Source organism: Mangifera indica, chromosome 5 (assembly GCF_011075055.1).
Source record: "Mangifera indica cultivar Alphonso chromosome 5, CATAS_Mindica_2.1, whole genome shotgun sequence".
Lineage (NCBI taxonomy): Eukaryota > Viridiplantae > Streptophyta > Magnoliopsida > Sapindales > Anacardiaceae > Mangifera > Mangifera indica.
This window is the reverse complement of record NC_058141.1, coordinates 2,403,605-2,414,999: the sequence shown is the minus strand read 5'-3', so window position 1 is coordinate 2,414,999 and position 11,395 is coordinate 2,403,605. Positions and strand designations below refer to the sequence as shown.

Sequence of the window (11,395 nt, the reverse complement as noted above, 5' to 3'; positions counted from 1 at the left end):
ATCTCTTGAAAAATGGATACACAGAGACGACAAATCAAATTATAGGAGAAATGCTTCGAGCCTACTGTATGGATCTTAGGGCCACCTAGGTTGAGATTTTCCCATTAATAGAATTAGCCTATAACAATATTTATTAGGCAATGATAAATATGGCACCTTACAAGGCTTTATATGGAAAAAAATGTAAGTCACCTCCCCACTAAGATGATTCGGGTGAAAGAACTACTTTTAAGCAGTCACTTGGAGCTCGCAGTGAGTGAAAAGATTATTGAGGATGCTCAGTTGATCAGAGTGTGAATGAAATAAGCCTAAATTTGCAGAAGAATTACATAGACAAAAGAAGAAAAGACCTTGAATTTGTCATAGAAGATCCAGTCCTCGTTAGAATGGCTCCCTACCAACATGTGATGAGGTTTAGAAGGAAAGGAAAACTCGACCAACATTTATCAACTCATTTAAGATTTTAGAAAGGATCGGTAAAATAGCTTATAAACTTGACTTATCAGCACGTATGGATTGCATCTAGAAAACGACACATGTCTCAGAAATAGGTGAGAGACACGAGTTAGGTGCTGAGAATAGAAAAGTTAGAGTTGACCAAAAACTGTGTCTATGAAGATAGTCTAGTGAAGATATTGGATAGAAAAAAGAAAGAGCTCCAAAACAACTAAATTCCCTTGGTCAAAGTTGCTTGGAGAAATCAGCAAGTCAAGCAGGCTATTTCGGAGGTTGAATAGGATATGAGAGATTGCTACTGAGAGCTATTCAAATCAAATTTCGAGGATGAAATTTTGAATAAGAAGGGTAGAATGTAACACCATCAAGTATGTTTCAAGGGTATTAGTGTCTTTTTCTCCATAATTTTAATTTTGGGTTCAAATTGAATTTGGATCAAATCCAAGTCAAAATCAAAAATAGAATTTCGACTGAGCCGCAAAGAAATATTGGACCTTGTTTGAGCCTCATGATTGGCCCATGCATTTGGGAATTAAAAAAAATGAAAGCAAAAGAAAAAGGAAATAAAAAGAGTTAAAACAAAATAGGATTCCCAACTACTTAAGCCAACTTCCACCATGAATTTGGTTGGAACTCAAACCGTGAAAGAGAGAGAGTTTGAGGGAGAAGAGACAGCAGGTGGAAGAGGAAGATTCCGACAGCCTTGGAGATCAATTTTCAACAGCTAAAGAACCATGAAGAAAAGGAAGAAAACAACCCTACCTTTCCGACCCTACTGGATAAAATTGCAAGTGATGATGCTGTCCTCTCGGTTTCTGGGCATGAACCTTGTGGTATGCCAATCCGCTCATTCTTGTATGCTGTGAAGTGGTGGAGAAATGCTGGACTTTTGTTTCCATGTGTTGCCTTCATATTTATTTGCTTTGTTACGTGAATTTTGTGTTGATCAACATATTTTGTATGGATATTGCGACTTGATTTTAATGGCGATTTGCATGAATTTTCCTGGATTGGTTTAATGGCTTGCATGTGCTATGCCATCCTTGCATGTTGTACATTAGATTCTTGAACTATTGGATTCGATCACCACGGTTTGCATAAAGTTTAGTGCTGGAGTCTGGTTCTTGAGTAATGAAAATGGCAAGAAACTTTGTGGTGTATTTGCATGACTTGCATGAGTGTTAGGTAGGGGTGGATTCAAGCCGAGCTGGCTCAATCGAGCCTGAAACGAGCTAGGTTTCAACGAGCCCGAGCCTGAGCTAGAGCTTCAAGTTTCAGAGAAACTGAGCTCGAGCCCAAACATGAACTATAGGTTGAGCAGCTCGCTTTGGCTCGCGAGCCAGTGCTCGTTAAGGCTCGTGAGCTGATCAGCTCACCTTGGCTCGTGAGCCAGTGTGCTAGCCGATTAGTTCGTATTTGGTTAAATAAGAAGCTTCTTTCATTAGGCTAATTCATTCACTTGTGACTTGTTTATGTTTTCCAGTCATGTAAAGCTCTCCTCCAAACTCCAAGTGCGTGTAGCTGCTCTCCAGTTCCAGTTCCAGAGTACAGCCCTTCACAATCTGAAGTTTCGGCCTATTTTCTTTGTCGACAAGGGTTTCTCAGGCGTTTTAGTTCAAGTCTTCTGACGTGCCAATAGAAGATTCCAGTGATCAGGAGTTCCACGGCAAGAAGTTTGACGACGACGACGACGTGGATGACAGAAATATATTTCAGGTTTGTGTTTTTCCATTTTTTCACTTTCAATTTTTTTGTTTTTGGCTTAAATTGATTGAACCCTAACTTTGGAATTAGGGTTTCTGAATTGGGGGTTTCGTTGGGCAACCATACATTTGAAAAGAGTTAGTTTATTCATATTTCAGGTGATCCCTATCTTTCCCTGAATTCTTACTGTTATATGAGATAGGGTAAAATTATTCTTTTTTTTTAAGTCTATTTTCCTGGGTAGATATTTATTTTTAGGGTTGATGATAGATTGTTTTGTACAAAATTCGCTATGTTTTGCATATTTAGGAAGCTCTTTTTGTGGTTTTTGGCATTGCAATTAGAGATTTTATATATGTTTATGTTAAGCTTTTTGGAAATTAATATTGTAGAAGAGCTTACGAACCCGTATATTTTGATGATATTATTGTATTTTGATCATATTTGTGGAAATTATTTTTCAGCTGAACAGATTTTATCTCATTCGTATACCACTTGAACGAATTGGTTCTGAATAAAGTCTTGCTTTATGCAATATAAATGCAGCCCACTGAGAATATTATTATTATTGGTGTTAACTTATTTAGTGTTGTATGGCAGGTGTTTCAAATTGTTGTTTATTTAAGAGTCGATTACAGGAATACGCTCAGAAAATGGGACTTCAAACGCCTGTTTATGAGACTACTAAGGAAGGCCCATCTCATGAGCCTTCATTCAGATCTGCTGTGGTAGTGAATGATGTCAGATATGAATCTTTGCCTGATTTTTTTAATCGTAAGGCAGCGGAGCAGTCAGCTGCTGAAGTTGCACTTATGGAATTAGCAAAACTTGGTCAAGTGAATCCTTCCATCTCCCACCCTGTTGTAAGTATATATATCTAATTTGCAGATTTGAATTAACAACTGTAGTTATTGGTGGTATTCAAATTGAAAATATTCTTTATGTTCATAATTCACTTTTTAGCTTATATTGTACGCAAAACCCTAAGCCTGAACAGCGTGTGATTGCATTCTAGATATGCATGCCATATGTTTGTATGGTCAGATGCCTTCAGATTGAAATTTATTGACATCAGATGCTTAGTTGTTCGAGATATTACAGGCTTAACTTTGTTAAAATCATATGCTATGCCTATTTTTGATGTTTATCATAAGCCTTTCTTTTCCTTCTGTTTCTTAAGGAAGCCAATTGTGTTTCTTTTTTGTCTGAGTCACTGCTAACCTACTTTCTTGGGTGTTTGGTTCAGCATGAAACAGGTTTATGCAAAAATCTACTTCGGGAATATGCACAAAAGATGAACTATGCTATTCCAATGTATCGGTGCCAAAAGGATGAAGCACCAGGACAAGTGCCTCATTTTTCATGTACTGTTGAAATTGGAGGCATTCAGTATATTGGCGCTGCAGCAAGAACAAAGAAAGAAGCAGAGATCAAAGCTACTAGAACTACACTATTAGCCATCCAATCAAGTGCATCTGAGTTATCTGGCTCACCAAGTGGCAATTCTCAGCTAACTGTAATTCCTTGCAGGAAGAGGGGAACAGAGTCGGTTGATAAGCCTAAGGTGGACGAGACTGTAAATGTTCCAAAGCCAAAGAAAGCTAGATGTTTATGTTTGTGGTGGCATGCAGGTTACTTACGTGTTGGGGCAATTGCAAAACAAAGCTGCGTCTGCTGCGCTTTGTAATGTACTCAGGGATTTGAAGGAGCATCCCATGGTCAGACATGAAGCTGCTGAAGCTCTTGGTTCCATTGCTGGTAGGTATTATTACTTGATTTTTTTTCTGGTACTTTTTTTTTTGGTTGAGTGCATGATGCATTCTCTGAACTTGATGATTAACTAGGAAATAGTGGGACAAATCATTAGTTGTGTGGAACTTACAGTTAGTATAAGTGTTCTATCATGTAAAAGTTGTGGCCCTTGACAACAAAACTTATTAAGGCCAAAACTTGATTTTCATATCGAGAGGTGTCTAGTTATGATGATTGATATCACTTGCTTATAATTATTATACTGAAGGTCAATGTCCGATCCAGCAGGATGCTCGCATCAGTGGTCTATTGTTTTTGGAAAACAACTTATTGATATTTGAAGTAAATCAAATCAATAACTTTCTTACCGCATGCATAATATGAAGTACAATTTTCTTGTATTATTTTCTGGATGCTTTTTATGTATTCAAGAAACTTGTTGTTGCAGATGAAATATTTTTGGCTCTTTAATAAATTGTCCTTTCCAGTAACATTCTTCTTCACTGAAGCTCTCTCTTTCATTGGAGTTATTTTGTTATGTGCGTGTGCTTTAAATCTGAAGCTTCTTATTGAACATCAAACATTTTTTTTGTTTCATTACGTAATTAAAATTACATATGGGGCACACTTGCAGATGACCACAGTGTGGCAATTCTTGAGGAATTTGCCAGGGATCCTGAGCATATTGTTACACAGAGCTGTGAAGTTGCCCTGAGCATGCTCGAATATGAACGGATGGGAAAGTCATTTGAGGTATGATCTTAAGATCCAACATAAAAAATCATATTATTCAACATCTAGCATATTGATGACTTTTGTATTAATTTTTTTGCAGTACCTCTTCATGCAGGCTCCTATGATGCAATCGTGCCGGATAGTTATAGCTGCACAGCAATGCTGAACATATATGGGAGTGGAAGGAAAGTTGACAAGGCAATGGATTTGTTTGAAGAGATGCATGAGCAGGGGGTTGAGATCAATGTGGTGGGGTTTGGATTGTTTGGATCAGTGTTTGGGTAAGGCTAGGAGGATTGATGATTTGGTGAGAGTGTTTGATGTCTCTGTGGGATGTGGAGTTAAACCGGATGATAGGCTTTGTGGGTGTTTGCTGTCTGTTGTGGCCTTGTGATCAGTGAAGATGTTGATAAGGTCATTGCATGTTTGCAGCAAATGTTAATCTTGTTCAGTTTTATGTATTAATTACTCATTGACTTTGTGTATGGTATTATAATTTTGGAAAATATTGATCTATTTCTTCTATGATTCATATGATTCATATATCAACCAGCCTTTAGGATTCTGGCCGGAGAACTACTCTCTTTCTGACCATGCCCGGCTTAGCGTTGTATTTTCACCAGTGTTGCTGCAAGTTTCTTAATGGTATTTTACTGAAGACTTAGACATATTTGTAAATAAAACCATTCTAGAGAAAGAATCAGAATTTTGTAAAAGCTTTGAAAGGGAGGTATAGACAGCCCATAGAAAATCTTCTTTTGGGTTGCTTGTTTGTTTCTCTGGAAAATGGAAATCCTCATTTGTGCAGAAAAAAAGTTGTGCAACCAAAATAGAAAGCACTTGTTCAAGAGAACCATGTCCTCAACTATATCAATGACAATATATTACTTAGTAATAAATTAAAACTAAAAAAAAAAAAATTACCTAGGACCCTGCGTCTCCTTACCCCCTGATTCCCTGAAATAGGAAAAAACAAATACAATTTTTTTATTTGGATTTAAATCTGTGTCAAGGACTTACCCAAAAATAAAGAAAAAAAAAAAGGAAAATCAAAAGTAGAGGAAGCCATTTGCTTTTTCACATTGCTTCTCCGTTTGGGTTTATCTTTCAATAAATACACTTCACTGTTTTCTCTTCTCTCTCAAAATATATAAATAGATTGATTTACAAACAATGAAAATGTATTAAACAATATTTAAACGAAAATAATATTTTTAAATTTTAAATCTGTGATCTCGTTAGGCTCAAAAGCTAGTTAGGCTCGGCTCGAAAGCTCATTTGAAAGCTAGGCTCATAAGCTCGGATCAATGGCTCAGCTTGTTAAGCATTCGTGAGCCTAGCTCGATATCTTGGCTCGATTTCAGCTCGTTAAAAGGCTCACGAATAGCCTGAATCGGTATGTATTGCGAGCCAGGCTCGCGAATAGCTCGTGAGCCAGCAAGCTCGAATACGAGCTGCATTTTCGTTAAGCTCGGCTTGAGTGAACAGTAATCGAGCTGAAACCGAGTTTGCCTGTGTTCGAGCTTGGCTCGGCTCGAATCCACCTCTAGTGTTAAGTGGCTGGATTATTGTTTTGCATTTATCTTGAATTTTTTCCTTGAATCGTGCTTGTTTGATCGTCATGCATATGATCACGTGTTGAATTTGCTGTACAAGATGAAGGGTGCTTGAAGTTCACCCGTGAGAATCAATTGTGATAAAGGAAAAAAAAAAAACTGCATGTTAAAAAAGCTGTTGGGCTGGTGGACAGGCCATGTTTTGACAAGAAAATCTGTTTACCGAGGATACCAATAAGTTTTAGAAAGATACCCTGTGAAAGTGTTACACACACTTTTGAACGTGATATGTTCAAGATGTGAGTCCCGACTGGTTTTCTGGTTGAAATATTAGGCTGAAACTCACTCGAGAACCAGCCCATAAAGAGAAATTTGTTGTAGGCTAGTCTACAAAGTTATGTTCAGCCTAGAAAATCTGCCTTTCGGGGATGCCAACAAATTTTTGAAAGGTACCCTATGAATGTGGCGCACATAATCTTGAATATGTTTTTGGGTTGCGAGTTCGGATTAATTTTCTAGTCAAAAGATTACGCCGCAAGTCACTCGAGAATCAGCCAAAGAAATTTTGTGGCTGCCGATTTTAATGTTTTAAAAAATTCTTTTTCCGCTGGCGCACATAAGTTTCGAAATAAAGTTCCGTGTGAGATAAGGAAAAATATGCTGAACTTTAATCAATTTTGGTGATATATGCCAGAAATCTAACCGAGAATCGTATGTCAACCTATCGATTCTTATGTTCAAGTACAGCTAAAGTTATGTCATATTTCAAAGGAATATATACATACATACATACATACATATATATATATATATATATATATATGAAAATTGATTATGCATAGGCTGAACGTGACTTAGAAATTGTTAAAATTGCAATATGATTAAGATAAAAGGCTCATTAAGGTGTTGAAGGATTCCCGAGGGGTTAGATACATAAAGGATAGATTTAATATGAATAAGAGAGATTCCTGAAGGGTTAGATACCCATGGAAATAATTCAATTTGAATACGAGAGACACCCAAGGCCAAGATTCAATATGAATAGAAGAAATTCCCAAAGATTAGATAGTTAAGGAAAACATTGAAATGAATACAAAAATATATATATACCCCGGGGGAGAGAATAGATATGATCAAAAAGAGAGAAAATCCTTAGTAAAGAATATATTGGATTTGAGATAAGTCCAAGAATATTCTGAGAGATCAGATATCAATAGAGACCAGATATCCTATTGAGATTTAAGATTATTCGATACTTATAACACATAAAGATTAAGATTATTAAGCTAGTAGGGGAGTACTCATAACCTATGCATACTCGTAGATAGGGTAAAGTCCGATGATTGATATCCTTAGATTAAGAGATACATCATTATTAGGATTATGAGTCGATTAAGTGACTAGGACTTCCTCAGTTGTAAAAAGCCTATTGATTTGGAGGTCTAGGACTTACCAAGGCATAGACAGCCTATTGATTGAAGGAGGTCCAAGACTTACCCGAGCATAGATGGCTCATTGATTAAGGGGGTCCAATACTTACCCAAGCATGGATAGCCTGTTGATTTGGAGGTCTAGGACTTACCAAGGCATAGACAGCCTATTGATTGAGGGAGGTCCAAGACCTACCCGAGCATAGATGGCTCATTGATTGAGGGGGTCCAATACTTACCCAAGCATGGATAGCCTATTGATTAAAGGATCCCTAACTTATCAAGATATAAATAGTCCATGGATTGAGGGTCCAACTGATTTAGCCAAGATAGTGAGTCCGTCGAACAATGATGAGTGATTAGGCAAGCCAAACTAGAGAAAAATTGCCTAGGGAGTGGTCACAAAAGTAGGTACGTTGATTTTCCCTAGGATGCAAGTTATATATCGATAGCCTAAGATTGAGATAAAGATAACTTGGGTAATAAAGGAAAAGGATAAATTGAGGCTTAAGATTATAGGATAGATCATCCCTATTTATTGAGTTTTATACTCATCACATTCCTTTACATTTTGCAGGTTACAAGATTAGAGGTGATGACAACGGTGAGGCAGTAACTTGGTGATCGAGCGACATGTGAGAGATGAACTCATAAGCATAAATAGTCATGACTTTGGCACGTGAGAATTGTTACCACTTTTTGTTGAAATTGTTCAACATTATGATAATTCTGTCATTATTGGTCATAATAATATCAAAACTATGGACATTTTGATAACAGTCACATAATATGTATATAAGGTCTTCATGATCAGTTGTCATGGTCTGAACCCCTTGTCATGGTTCAATCATTCTAAAGACATTGATCCAAATTGCAAAGATAATATGAGATAATGAAATGTCATTATTACAATAGTAACATTGGCTTTAGGGCACTACCATAAGAATCTTTGTACAATTGTCTATTATAATAATTCTGATCAGTAGTTATGGAAAAAATTAATTGCATTTAGGACATTAGAGTATATCCTCATTCTAGCATCACAATTTATCAAAGATTAACTAACATATTTAATGAATATAAAATAAATAAATGTATTTTTGCATTAGCATGTGACAATGCTAAATTTATTGATAAAGTAGTAGAATTAGTGTTAAAACATTTAAAGTTACTGTTTAATAGATAATTATTTCACATTGGATGTACATATCATAGAATGAATTTAATAGTACAAGACCATTTGAGTTTAGCTAAAAATCATATAGTAGCAATTAGGTTTGTCGTTACTTATGTTTTATCATCTCCATTATATTTACAAGTATATCATTAAATGTGTAAACAAATGAGATTAAGAAGAAATAATTATAAAGCAATATTAATACTAGTTGAAATTCAGCATATCTAATGTTGAAATCATGTGAGGGTTTTGAAAAGCAATAACCAATTTTTTAATACCCAACCTAAAGATTCTGAAAATCTAATTGGGAAATAACTGATGCTTTAATGAACATGTTAGAGACCCTTAAAATGACAACTAATCAATTTGTGAAAGTTTTTATCCTATTACTTGTTTAATTTTATATTACAAGATGGAAATAAGTTTTATTTTAAAAAAGTATAGGTATCATACTGTTTTTAGATATATTTTATGTCAATTCAAAGAGAAATTTAAAAATAATGGAAAGATACACATTTACTATTTGTTGCAGTAACTGTTTCAAAACCTAAGACAAAATTATTAAGAGTTTAAAATTCGTTGGAAGTTATAAGTGAAAATTTAGCAGAACCATTAACTTTTAGGTAAATGATATTCATGATTTTCCGTTATAAATCTATAATGCATATGAAAAAAAATAGGTAACACATCACACACTTTAGAACCACGAGTAGGTTCAAATGGTGATTAAAGGCAAGTCGCAATTGTGGTCAATACTTTGAAAAGGTAAGCAATGGGTATGTCAAACTTCTAATTATGGTGAATTTTATAATCATATTAATATTGATCAATTTCCTGAAATAATAAATCAAAGTGAGAATTTTGATATTTTGTCATGGTGAAAACCATATCAAAGCACTTATCTCGTGTTTTTTGTCATGACACGTGATTGACTAACCTCATTGATGTCTACTATAACATTAGAATCTGTTTTTAGTGTAGGTGGATACATCTTGGATGATAAATACTCAAATTTACACCCTAAAATGGTCAAGTCCATCATGTAAAAGAAGATTTGGGTGACAACATAGTTCAAGTTGTAAAATCGCGTGGTTAAAGATATGTTTAAAGATTTCAAGAATTTTGATATTGAAGATGAATGAACAAGTTGAGGTAGCTTTTTTATTGGGTTTATTTTATCTTGTAGGTTTGCTAGAACCATTGTTTTCCTTCATCATAAATGAGGTCATATTAATAAAATTTTAGAGGTATTGTCCTAATTTCATTTAAGTAGAAAATGTTCAAAAAATTAATACAATATACATAATAAATTTTAAATAAAATAAAAGAAATTAAGCCTAGAATTAGCAAGTCATAGGTCAATCTAACCTCTTTGACATATCTACTTAAAAGAATAAAAAATTACCAACCATCCTGCTTAGTTGGCATTCTTGTTTGTTTTGTCAATTATATATTCATTCTTACTAATTCTTTCACTCAAGCCATTTCTCGTTAATAATAATGTGATTGCTAACTTGCTAGGGTTGCACATGTGAAATTCTATAAATGTATCATCCACTAGTTTTGTTAAATGAATTGTGTTTTTAGAACCCTTTTCAAACTTCCCAAGTTACCCTATGCTTCACACGTTTTCTGATTCACCATCAAGTATTTTAACAGGGAAGTAGTCCTAGCCACGGGCCGGTTTGGCCCTTGAATCGGACCAAAACCAGCCTGTTCAAAATCGGAACCGGTATGAATCGGAATCGAAACCGGATTTTGACGGTTCGGTTCTGGTTTTAATATTTTCTAACCGTGGAATCATCGATTCATGTTCGGTTTCATGAACCGATGGTTCAAAAATTCATAAACCGGTATTTTTTTACATGAACTGACAAATGTTGCAGGGAACCAGCATATTTTAAACATCTACAAGACCGGTCCCCTGCAAAATCTAAAATATGGCTGCTTCTTGCGGGACCGGTCCCCTGCAAATGTATAAAGTATGGCAGTTTCGCTTTTTTTTTTTTTAAATTTTAATATAAAATTTTATTTATAAATATTATTCAATCTTTCAAATCTCTCATTTCTCATTTTTTATTCTCTTAATTCTTAATACTCTCTCAATCAAATTATCTCAAATTTAATTAAATTCCCCTTTTATTTTTATCAATTCTAATTTTAATTTATATAATTTAATTATTATTATTTTTTATTATACAATTTCATAATTAATTATAAAATTTATCTCTATAATTAATTTTATTTATTATATATTATTTTTTTCATTATCTTTTATAATTAATTATATAATTTATTTTATTCATTCTCGAAAAATAGTAAATAAAACCACGTAGACTTTGATTCTTCTAAATCTCAAATGGATACGTAGAAAATTTAATTGAAAAATTAAATCTAAGCGTTTTTTTAATTTTTTATTCTTAATTATTATAATTATTAATTAAAAAATAAATCGGGGTCATAAATTAGAACTAACGGTTTAATGTTGGTTTCGAACCGGGGCTATAAACCGGAATAATTGGTTCCAAACCAATTACAAACCGTCCTGTAACGGTTCCAGTTCAGGGTTTTTATTTTTTTGAACC

At 34.6% G+C, this 11,395-nt stretch overlaps 1 protein-coding gene across 1 annotated transcript; it reads left to right on the top strand.

Moving 5' to 3' along the window:
- Window positions 1-1,190: 1,190 nt before the first annotated feature.
- Window positions 1,191-4,608, top strand: LOC123217740 (double-stranded RNA-binding protein 1-like). Its single transcript, XM_044638860.1, has 5 exons — window positions 1,191-1,289; window positions 1,940-2,075; window positions 2,761-3,023; window positions 3,407-3,918; window positions 4,547-4,608. Exons 1-4 carry the CDS (start codon window positions 1,191-1,193, stop codon window positions 3,845-3,847), a joined length of 939 nt encoding a protein of 312 aa, XP_044494795.1. The 3' UTR covers window positions 3,848-3,918; window positions 4,547-4,608.
- Window positions 4,609-11,395: the final 6,787 nt, after the last annotated feature.